Source organism: Eptesicus fuscus, chromosome 7, assembly GCF_027574615.1.
Source record: "Eptesicus fuscus isolate TK198812 chromosome 7, DD_ASM_mEF_20220401, whole genome shotgun sequence".
Classification (NCBI taxonomy): Eukaryota; Metazoa; Chordata; class Mammalia; order Chiroptera; family Vespertilionidae; genus Eptesicus; species Eptesicus fuscus.
The window spans coordinates 79,595,752-79,608,411 of NC_072479.1; the positions used below are offsets into that span (position 1 = coordinate 79,595,752).

The 12,660-nt window shown below is 36.3% G+C and overlaps 1 protein-coding gene across 2 annotated transcripts in view; it reads right to left on the reverse strand.

Moving 5' to 3' along the window:
• Positions 1-12,660, reverse strand: part of PIK3C2G (phosphatidylinositol-4-phosphate 3-kinase catalytic subunit type 2 gamma) — a 262,489-nt gene that overhangs the window by 208,647 nt on the left and 41,182 nt on the right. The window contains exons 8-11 of one of the 2 annotated variants that reach the window (XM_008140463.3): positions 11,088-11,210; positions 6,551-6,584; positions 3,438-3,633; positions 1,926-2,048 (exon numbers count right to left, since the gene is read on the reverse strand). In XM_008140463.3, coding sequence (XP_008138685.2) covers positions 1,926-2,048; positions 3,438-3,633; positions 6,551-6,584; positions 11,088-11,210 — 476 coding nt within the window. The remainder of the gene's footprint in view (positions 1-1,925; positions 2,049-3,437; positions 3,634-6,550; positions 6,585-11,087; positions 11,211-12,660) is intronic. The other variant, XM_054719240.1, reaches the window with a different exon arrangement.

The following is a 12,660-nucleotide window of genomic DNA, read 5'->3' on the forward strand; positions in this document are numbered from 1 at the left end:
TGACTAATTGACAAATAAAAAAAGGTGGCCACTTTTTGAATGATACAGGAAAGGGTTTATAGAGAAGGTAGAAGAGTCCTTGAGAATACCCAATTGAAAAACAATTAGGCATTCTCAAGGACAGTGGGGGCAAATGAAGGACCCTGAGCAGAGGTGAAATTTCTCAGTTCATATTTAGGATAAGCAGATCAGATACAGGGAGAGGCTGAGTACAGGGGCAAGAGTAGGGCTAAATCCAGAGATGAAGATTCAGAGACAGGCAGGGGCAAAACCACAGGGGCCTTGTGTGCTAGGCTAAATGACTTGTATTTTACCTTATGGGAATTGGAAACCACTGAAGAATGTTACAAGCAGAAGTGACTCTGTGCAATGGAATGGGATTTTATAATTGAGGGTCAGGCATTTGGTCAGAGTAATTAAGAACTTAACTAAAGCGGGCCAGACAAGGGTATCACAGTCCTAGAATAAGGAAGATTTGCTTTGGGATTGAACAACCAGGGAGTATGTAAGAATTGAAGCTCATATGCTATGTCTCAGGACATGTCTCCATTGATAACACTAACAGTGAGATAAATGGTGTAATCTAATGGCATCGTAGGATTACTAGAAATTGTGTCAACTATCATTAGAAAAGTACAATTTTGGGAATCAAATGATCTCCCAAGAAAGCCAGACCTTCGGAAAGGTCTGATGGAGAGTGAACTGAGGCATTTTCTTCTACTTGAAATGGGAAGAAAATTGACTCTCAATGAACAATGGATACCTGGAAAAATGACCGAATGATAAAGGGTTAGTGTAATAGGAACAGCAGGAAAAAGAATCAGTAACCATGAAAAGAGTCATAGATGGTAGTTTATGAGTCCCCTGAGATTCTAATTAAAATGAGGGCTTGAGCTGAGGGAAACAGAGGAGAGGAGGCAGGCCAGGATAATGTCAAGAAGGTACTTTTCCTTATCTTACCGTATAATAGACAACCTTATAATATCTTACCTTATAATAGACAAATATGCAAATTGACCGTACCTTCGCTACGCCCAAGCCACGCCCACCAACCAAGCCACGCCCACCAACCACGCCCACCAGGAAACCGTTGCAGGGACATTGGGGTGTGGCGGAGCCCAAGGCCAGGAAAGCCGCCCAAGGTTTTCCCAGCCTTGGGCGCCAGCGGGGTGCCTGCGCCGATCACAGGAGACCACTGGAGGCTCGCTCCTGCGATCGGGTAGCAGGGACGCTGGGTGCAGCCGAGCCCAAGGCCACCGCCCAGGGCCAAGCCCCAACCCTGAAAGAAGGCAGAAGGCGGTGGCCACAGCCAAGGCCTGGGTCCCCGGTGCCGACAGAAAACTGGTGCAGGCAGCCAGGTGAATGAAGGTCTATTGCAGGAATCTTCATGCAAACGGGCTACTAGTTGATCTAATAAAGTTCTATAAAATGGGGAAGTAGGAGCCAGCCACCCCAAATTCGGTGGCATTCTATACAATGCACAGGTAATTACTGTCAAAATACCTGATTGTTTAAACAAATTTGTACCAATTGGCTTTTGTGAGGAAATGGAGATTACATACGTTATTTGTTAATTTCTTCCATCTTTGTTATATCTGGAATCTACCTCCCTCCAACTCCAAATAGAAGGTATTCTTTTATCCACAGTCTGTGAATGATTAATAATTCTCCCTTTTCCAATTTCCTTCTTTGATCAGTTAGATAATGTGGATTGGACACTTGTCTAGGTTTTTAAATGGACTTTTAATCTGTTGAATTGAACAATCAGTTATCTATTAGCCCTAGCATATTTATCACATCACCGAAACAAATCAACTGGCAACATTTTTTTTTAAAATCACATGCTTCACTTAAACAAAAACAAACAAACAAACCTCTGATCTTTATTAGATAAATAATCCTGCCAGAGAAAAGATTAAACTTACGTTTCATTCCAGTTGACCAAGAAAAAGAACAATTTCTTTATTGGAATATTTCTGTAGTTTCTCACTTGGAACAGCTTCTTTCCAGCATAAGTAAGCCAACAGGAAAAAGAAAACGCTTTATATCTAAAAAGAAATAACATTGATTCAATAAGCTGAATACTATCCAGAAACACATTTTCTATATGGGTCAATTATTGTAATAGGTAAACATCAAATGATAAAGTGCTGTTTGCTTGTATGAAGTTTGATTTAAAAATGACTTTAAGAATTTATGTTGGGTGATGTCAGCAAGAAGGCAGACTAGGAAGCCCCAGATCCTCCTTCCCCCATGGAGACACCGATTCAAAAGTAATACATGAATCTATTCCCTTTGAGAACAATCCTGAAAAAAGTGAAGAGGCTCCTGCACCACAGGCAAGTTCAAAACCACATAGAAATCAGTAAGAAAATTCATGGTATTTATTTTCCAGAGCCCCTCATCCAAACAAATCAGAAGGAAGCTCCCACCTCCTGGCCTTCCCTTGGGGTGGGAAAGAAAAGACTGCAACATATATCCAGCACTCAGACATTTTAGGTATCTACCCAAGTGACTGGTTACTATTTGAGTGCTGAATAGGAATGGGTGCCAGTTTGGGGCCTCTGAGAACAAACACTTGTGAATAACCAATTGGTCAAGCAAGAGAAAAGCCACCCGCCAATGTAAAAGAGAGATCTCATAAGTTTATCAGCAGATTTCCCCGCAGAAACCTTGCAGGTCAAGAGGGAGTGGGCTGATATATTCCAAGTTCTAAAGAAAAAAATGTCAATCAAGAATATTCTATCTGGCAAAACTGTTTTCTTAACAACTTTAATTGATGTAATCAATATGATCATATAGATTTAACATAAGGAATTAAAAAATATTACTCTATGCTATTCAAGAAAATACTACGTGATAGAATTAACCTAAATTCTGGTGATGCTCCATGCATAATTGTGGTTAATTTCTTTTGTAACTAAAGTAACTTTGGCTAATTTCCACGTTATCAAGATACTGATCTCACAAACTGTCATGACTTGATGGGGATCAGAGTGAATTTTTTTTTTCTATTTTTAATTACTCTCCGTCTTCCTGTATGTGTGTGACCTCTCTCTCTCTCTCTCTCTCTCTCTCTCTCTCTCTCTCTCTTCTCTCTCTCTCTCTCGTCTGTGAATTGGCACTAGTCATTTAGATTCAAACCTAAAAACAAAATTTTAAGATAGGATGAGCATTTTCCGTTTTCATAACAATATATTGATCACATGCAGTCATTTTTAATACAGAGAATGGGAGAAGACTTGATGGAAAAGGAGTACTAATTAAGAAAAAAGGTTTTAAAAATGATTTTAAGAATAAGCATAGATATATTCTGATTACAGTAAAAAAATTATGAAATACTTGCCCTTGCAAATAAGAACAAGAAAAATTATGCTGTAATTAGAAGCTATGTAAATATTAATTAACACTTTTGTGAAAAATTCACCACCACTCACCCGTGCACCCAGGTCTCTGGAATATTGTGAGCTGCATATACTGTGAAGCTAAGGTGGGAATGGAGCCCAGGATTTACACAGGAAACAATAACAGGTATATTTAGAGGCTGGAAATCGGTATAAAAGCTGTTGCAATAGACATCAATTAGCTGGTAAATGGATGTGGACAGTTCAGTTGTCACTTTTTCTATCAAGCCTAGGGGGGGAAATGATAGAAATTAGGTCATCTGTGAAGGGCCATATTTATCATTAGCTGTCTATCATAACTCTTAAATGTTTTATAATAAAATTTAAGTAAAATTTAATTAAAATGACCCTCCTCCAACTGAAGCCAATTAGCCATCTGGCCCTCCATACGCAGCCTGGGTTAGGCGCTAATAGTATTGATAATCAATGGACTTTCATATCTTCAGCTGCAGAAATTTTAGAAGCACAACGATTAACACAAATCAGAGTTTTTAATTATTAATTTGGGATTCTGATCAACTGTCATTTGAAATCATGTTTGTTTTAAGTTATCATTTGGAATTCGCAAAAAAAGGGGCATGTTTGCTACATGGCCTATAAGTTCTTCTAACAAATTTCATCTAAAAGTTACTCATAATAAATTTGATTATGCTATGGCATTTACCATTCACTAAACACTAATCATATAGCATACCTTGCCCTCCTATGAATAAAGAATGGTGTTAGTACATGGCTAGAAGCTGAAATAAGCTTGAAATGAATGATTTATGATGTTTACTACATCTAGTCAAAATCAAAATAAAGTTTTACTGGACTTGTATCACTGATTATTTAAAGGGCATCTATCGATTTTTCCTAAAAGTGACCTGAAGTGTCATGAAGGAAGAAAAATAGAAGAAAAAAAAAAAAGACTAAGAACAGGGACTAGCAGTTCAATGACAGCATGTGAAAAGAGTCACCTAATTAAGGAATGCAAGGTAAGCTTTCCTGAGAATGACTTTTTTTCTCCTGATAAACTCTCTTTGCTGGAAAAATTCCTGCCTGAGAGGAAGTAAAAGAGTCTGACGAAATGTACCAGGTAGAACTGGTGGCCTTCGATCCACGTCAGGAAAGATGGCACCATTACACTGGAGACGCTTCTGAGGACGGGGAACAGCGTCCTCGGGTTCCGTGTCAAACCTCTTAATGGGCCAGGGAACAGCATTCACTGCCGGCATTTTACAGGCAGCAACGAACGGCTGCAGGATTAGAATCTTTAAAATACGCACTACTTGCAATTATTTTGTTTTGATCATCAATTATGGCAGTATTTTAAAAATTAAATAAAGAATAAACTCCAATGTAAAAGCTCACACATTATTTTTTTACCCAGATGAAAACAACCTTCGACAAATAGTCAAGTGACACAAGGCAATATATAGCTATGTGTCTATGCATTATGCTTTACTTCCACATGCATTTCCTTTTTTTATTGATTTTTTTACAGAGAGGAAGGGAGAGGGATAGAGAGTTAGAAACATCTATGAGAGAGAAACATCTATCAGCTGCCTCCTGCAAACCTCCTACTGGGGATGTGCCCGCAACCCAGGTACATGGCCTTGACCGGAAACGGACGTTTCAGTCAGCAGGACAATGCTCTATCCACTGAGCCAAACCGGTTAGGGCCCAAGTGCATTTCATGAAGAATGCATTTCAAAGATCATTAGAAATGTATTAAGCACCAAAGTTACTGGGCTTGATGGCAAAAGACGGAGGGATAATGTTTATTACCCCTGATTTTACTTCGGAAAAAAATGTTCTAGTATAATGAAATAAAGAAAAAATGACAATACTTATGCAATCAAACACATTAATTAGAACCTATGATGATTTAGTATATAGAATATAAGTCTCTGGGAGCATTCCTGTGCAATTTTATGGGATCTTGCATTCCAATCTCCAAGAAACATGAGTGAAGGGATTTTATTCCAACATTCCTAGTAGAAAGGAAGGAAGGACTAGCTCCATGTTGGCATACCCCAGGCTTGTTCACTCCACATTCTATCACTTAGACTTTCTGTTAGTATTATTGTTGGGGAGGGCCACCCCACCGCCTTCGCTCCCTCTGTGGTGTTATGGAGATTTATGAATGCCTGGAACAGGAATTTTCCCACTAGCGCAGGTCTTTTTCTCTCTGTCCTCTGTCATCCCATTCTCCTCTGTGATGTGAAGTGGCAGTTCTTCAAATATAATTAAATGTCTTCTTTTGAGCAGTGAGAATTAGCGTTGAAAGGATGTCACTTTGTACATAACTTTCTCCTGACCGTGATTAAGGGTATGGAGGACAGGTCACAGTTAATATTTGCATTTCCCTATCACCTCTGAATCCTAGGGTGCTAGCTGAGCATATGGGGGTCCGTTGCCTTGTAGATACCGAGTGTTCATTTGCTAAATACCATTTGCCTGTGCGAATAAGAACATCCCTGGCCGCACCTTGCACATTAAATACTATTACATCTTTAATGCCTGTAAGGACAACTGAGGATCAAAGAGTTTAATTATCTAAGATCATAAAGTCAAAAAGTGGCAGAGTTGAAATTCAAAACCAGTTCTCCCCGATTCCAAACTCTTTCCTCTACTAGTTTATCCTCTATGAAGGCAAAGTCCTCCTGGGGCTTGCCGTTCTAGGGGCTTCTCAGAGCCTCTGGGAACACTATGTCACAGAAACAAATTCTCCGATTGTCATGATAGGTTGGTCTTTCAAACAGAGCTTGATTTTAAATTTTAAATCAGTGAGTTTGAAGAAAGACACCTGCTACTTTCCTGACATTCTTACATCAAAATGGAATTAGCTAAAGAACATTTTACGGTTTCTTAAAGTGGTCATAAAGGTATTTTTCAGTATTCTTATCATTTTTATAGATCTCTTGTTTTTTCCTATATTAAAAAAAAAGGCAGGTTAAAAGTTTAGAGACTGTGGATAGTTATTCACTCTCTGAATTATAGCGTCATCAATAAAAATAGTTTTAGCAATGCATTTTTCCCTCAAAAAACATTTGTGTGTGTTTGTGTTACCATAATATTTGGATGAAAAATTTTAAAAAAAAGTATTTATTTTTGGTTCTATAACTTAAAAAGAAGCACATTTGGGTACATGCATGTTTTACCTTTTGCTGAAGTCTCTGAATTTTGATGAAAACTCTAAAAAAGAAAAATAGGTGCAAGACATACTTATTATTCAGAAAACAAATTTACAAAACAGTTATACTAATAATATTCAAAATCTAAACACTGAAATTTCTCTGGACTGATAAAAAGACATAGTGTTTCTTGGTATCATAAATAAATGTTGCTTATTAAACAGAAAATCTAAATTACAATATTAACGAAAGCCTAAATCCTTGTAATGAACAATCTAGGTTATTTGAGTTTTTAAAGAGAAATTTCTAGAATAGGCTCAAACTTTTTAGTATGATTAGAACAGTTCTCCATTGCCTATGCTCAATCCCCCTCCACAACAGTGACCAATCTTTTGATATAAGTGCATTTCTAATTCTCTCTGTTTGGTGTATTCAATTCTCATTATTAACAGTCATTCAGATGCAAGTATTGGGCTTCACCAAAAGAGGGCTGAATGAAAGTGCACAAAATCATATAAATTCACTATGTAGTTTCATTTCTTTCTTTTTTTTAGCAGATTAAAAAATGATAGTAAAACACTAGATCATATCCTAAAAAAACTATCTGAAATTATTTATTTTGTTGTCATTTATGTTTACATTAATTATTGTGGTGGTTTTGTTTATTTCTCTATTTATTGGTTTGTTTTTGTTATTTTTGTTGGAGGCCTAGATTATTTTAGTGGTTTATGATTTATTGGTTATAACTTCATTATCATGAACTATATAAGGTGATTCACAGATTCACTAAAAATAAGGTTTCCAGTCCAAAAGCAAATTCATTTGTTTAATAAGGTCTATATTAAATGACACTAAATTTTTAAAATGTTGCTTTGACAAGTTTGCTTTTAAGTAAATCCAATGAATGAAAAGCCTGACTTCTCAAACAAATAAATTAGGGAATAATTGTTTTCATATAACAAGAAATTTGCTGTAGGATTCCTTTAGAGAGAAAACACTCCTATCATGTTTAAAATGTAATTAAATTTATATACAACTCATTTAAAAGCATTATTCACATGAACCTTTTCAGAAGCATTTTGCTTGGGTAAAATATTTCATGTGAGCATAGTTCCAACCATTAGTCTAAACAATTCCACATAAGATCTTTATCCCATTCCTGTGTGTGAGACTATTGAAGATGTTAGCCTGACTTAACTAGAATTCAATTTATTCAGAAATAAAATCTTGTATTTTAAAATCACCATGACATCCACCTACAGAACAATGTGTAAGACCATATTTTTCACTTTATGGTTCATTTATTATATGAGTATTTAGTGAAAATATATTACGTGGGATTCTGGAATATAATTTTGACAGATGGAAAATTGTTTCCAGTGCTGAGTGGGAGCATGAACTAGAGTACACCTGCCTTTGTGATATGATTCTTCATCCTGCCGAAACTTACATTTAATAAATACCTAATTACTTCCCTGAGTGGCAGGAAAATAGTCTCTTGCAAGTTGACCAAAAAGTGTAGCCACGAGAAAAGAAAGCTTCTCAAGTTTGACTGAGTTGGCAGAAGACTCATCTGTGTCAGTATTTCTTTAATCTTGGCTCATGGTGGATGGATAGACTGACTACTTTGGCATTGTAAACTGCAGTTGGTTAACACACACATTCTGTAAAAATGTGCTTACTATTTGTGCCAATATTCTTATGTAGGTGGGTTCATAGTTAAGGTAGAATGGGAAAAGAGATGAAGAAAAAATCTGAATGAAGGTGATATAGAATAAGGAGACTTTTAGAGTGTGCCTAAAGTAAGTAGAATCTGTTTATTGGGGGATATCGAACCATTGATTTTGGTCATTGATATGTCTGAAATAAAACTGATAAATGTCAACTCTTTTCTTCATTTCTATGCATGAGTCATCACATATAATTTAGTGCTCAAAAGTATATAAGAAATGTGAAATGTGAATGAGCTTTCCTTGAGAATTATAATTGTTTATAGTTTTCCTAGGAAATACTCAAATTTTCCTTGAAGGATAATTTTGGCTTCAGATACTAATATATTGAGAGTTTGATATTTCAGAGAAAATTGTCATTTATAGTCTTTTAGGAAGTTTCAGAAAATGAATGTTTTAAAGGTAAAGCTTTTTATCTAGTAATACTGTAACATCATTTGAAATGCTTCCTGCTAAAATTACATTTTCCTCATTCTTTGATCAGTCATTGGTTTCAGCTGACTTACTGAGAGCTGGACATAAAAATGGATGAACAACCAAGTGGTCTTAACAGATGGGAAGACACGTGTTCACATTCATGCATCTGGTCTCCTCCTCTGGCAAAGGCTCACACGTGTCATGAGGCTGGCTGGAATCGATGGCCCTGAGGTAATGGGGACTTAAGTGGTGCTTGTGTGAATTAACACCATCTTGGCCACATGGGGAAGATTCTGGAAAACTTCCACCAGCAGCATCCCCACTACCTCCAGTAATAATATTGACTCTCATTCAAGACACTATCTTCTGGATGATTACTATTAATATTATTTTACATTAATTTAATTATTAACATTTTTTCTAATACTTAGATAACATAACAAATTATTAACATTATTTTTAATACTCATAAGAACTCTGCAAATTCTGTTTTATTTTTCTGTTTTAGAGATGATTAAAACTAAACATCAGATAAATGAGTGAATTTTCCAAAGGCTATTCAGCTAGAAAGTGTTAGATCTTGAATTCAAGTCATGTTTGCATAGCACTAAGATCTTTGTATTTTATTATCCACTTTAGGTGTTCAAAATGTCTCCAATACATGATAATCTAAGAGAAACTAATTGTTTGTTGAAAGTAACTACCTTGTTATCTTGATTAACTTTAGTTATTATTGGAAGCTTCTTTTAACATTATGTAATTCCTAAGTTTTTGAGTTTATCAAGATATTTATTTCCAAAACATATTGATGATAGGTTTTTCAAGACTATAGTATAATTTTCCCACTCTGACACAGAATGGAAAAATATGACCAGATAATATGTACTCACATCAGATTTCTTACCTTGCTATCATTTGTGAAAACCATGGATCTAAATATCTACACACAAACAATTTTGGAGACTAGGAAATACTCAATTTCTCCTTGAAGGATAATTTTGGCTTCATTTTCTTCTATAATTGGAAAGTGTAAGAGTAGATATTTCCAAACTAAGAAACATTTAAGGAAATAAATGCATGTCTATCTGAGACATTGAAGTTTGGGATTTATTGATTATAGTGTTTCAATGTTGATTTCTTCATTGCTTTGTGTTTTTAATTTTTGATAAATGTTTATCTTGGAAATCTTATGGTCATCATTTTTCCTGTCCATGCATGCAAAGAAGGTACATAAATGTATATATTCATTACTACTAGCTAATCACAAAAACGTTCTAATTAAAATAAAACATGGAAAGTTCAACTTTAAGACATTACTGATTTTTTTCATAGTTTACCTATTTGAAACAATAAGCACAATTACTTATATATATTAATATAATTGCCCACTTTCTAAATCAATTTTTGAAATGTCAAGGCTGGCTTATTTAATATAAGACAATCTGTGCTGTTCCTTTCCATGCAAGTAAGGATGCAGGTAATCTTTCTCTTACAAAGTTTCACATACACTGGAATGTGTATAGAGCCCTGGTTCAAATCTCTATTAATGACCTATACACAAGCCGGGTAGGCATCAGATTTCAATAATGAAATGAGCATAAAATACCTACACTATAGCATTGCTATGAGGAAGAGCTGCAATAAAATACAACCTAAGTTAAATAATATTTTAGTGAAACTATTTTATTATTGCAATGTACTATCCGGGACTTGTTATTATTTTTATTATCATAATCATCACAGTCAGTGTATCTTTCTGCTTAATCCCTTGCTAAACTAATGATAAGATTGAATGAATTCATCGGACCAGATTTCCTATTCTTTTTCTTGGGTAATAATCACACATCAGATTTTTGAGCTTAAAAAAGGAAATCACTTAATATTCATTTTTTTTTAACTGAAAAAGAAGACAGGAAATCATTGCAGGTTGTGGGATCATAGAAGCAGTGTGCATTGCAAATTCAGCAAAACATGTCACAAAAACTGACATCTTTTCTACGTAAGTGCTTAACCATGCATTCATGGACACTCATGCCTGTATATACTGGTGCATGTGAGAGCCATTAACAGTCTGTACAAACACTGGCCTGTGAATATTATTACATAAGCATATTCATCTAGGTAGATTGTAGGATTGATTTCAGTCTCACTTGGAAGTTATATTGTTACTACAAACTTCAAAGGTGTAAGAGATTTCCTTTTAATTTAATTAAATTCCTTTGTACAATAAAGTTGTTTTGATGGTTCCCAAATGATTGAAATATACTTGCATGCGTGCAAACACACACACACACACACACACACACACACACACACACACACACACACACAGTAGTTAGTCCAGTCTTTCACTCTCCTTAATTAATTATTGAACTTAGGTTTAAAATAATTGCTGTGTAATAGATGAGTATATTTACCTCTGATTTTCTCTGAAGAATTAGATTTAGTTTATTTATGGCATCTGTAATTTGCTTGGTCTCCACACATCCCAGAACACTGCATATATTTTTAACTTCTTCAGTAATACTTTCCACATTTTGCTGTAGATGAAAAGAGTCAGATCTTGCAGTTTATTGAAATTGAGAGGACGCTGATTTATCTCTACTCTTTTCATGAAGAGGACATAGACTAAAACATGGTTGTTCCTGTGCACAGAGCAGATTTTCAAGACTGGTTATCCTATGGCCTGAGCTATAATTTTCATTGAGCAAATGCTCAAAAGTAGGACTATTAAGATTATATGTATCAGCTCTAACTCTAGTTTAACATCTACATGTATAAAAGGCTAAGCGACTAGTTGACTGGCCAGTGGGTATGACGTGCACTGACCACCAGGGAGCAGATGCTCAATGCAGAAGCTGACGAGTGACTGCAACTTTGCAGAGTGCCCTCTTGCACTCCAAGACCCCTCAGGGGATGTCAGAGAGCTGGTTTCAGCCTGATCCTCGCAGGCCAGGCTGAGGGACCCCACCTACTGGAGGGACCCCGCTCACTCCACAGACGCCCTTCGAGCTGTGGCACTGCCCACGGTGCGGCCGGCCGGGTAGGGACCACGGGAGGTTGGTTCCAGGGCATGTCCAGCCTGTCTTGCCAAGTCCTGCCCCACTGGCCAACTTCTAATTAATTTCCTTTCAATGTGCATGAATCTGTGCACCGGGCCTCTAGTTATCTTAAAGTTGGAGAGAGGGAGGGGAGGGATGGTGAGGAGGAAGGAAAGAAGAGGAAGGGAGGGAGAGACAGAGTATGTTTGTTTTCTGCAAAATACTTTGAAAACAAGGCAACTGACAGCAGACCCATGAAAAGTTTTGGAATGCATTTGTAAACAGTGTACAGGAGGGCAAATTATTAAAAATCATATTCAGTGTTCAGAACAAACTTGGGACAAGGAAGTTTGGTGCTGGATTGTTCAGTAATCATTTGATTATACTATCCTTCAAACAATTGATGTTTCAAAAAATTACTGATGACAAATATAGTCTACAGTAGTGACCAACTCTTCTTAAAATCAAAATTGCTGGCTGCACTTAAGATAGTTATACACATATTTTTATGGTCACACTTCTAGGAGCCTTTTGTTAGTCTTTTATTTCTCATTTTTCACATGTTCTAATTTGGATTTCATTTTTTAAAAATCTGTTCTCTTTTGGTCTTATTCTTTTCTGTGTATTATCAATAATATGTTGAGAAATGTTTTCTTCATTAACTCTGTGTTAATTCGCCTTTCTCTCTACAGCAGTGATGGCGAACCTATGACATGCGTGTCAGCACTGACACGCGTAGCCATTTCTGATGACACACGGCCGCTGAGGCGGCCGCATGCCGAGGATGAAACATTTGTGAAATAATGTTTTTTCCTCAAAGTGACACACTACCCGAGTTATGCTCAGTTTTTTGGCGAAGTTTGACACACCAAGGTCAAAAGGTTGCCCATCACTGCTCTACAGTATTTTTATGTACTCTGTTTATATCATTAATGATGGTGGCTTTTTA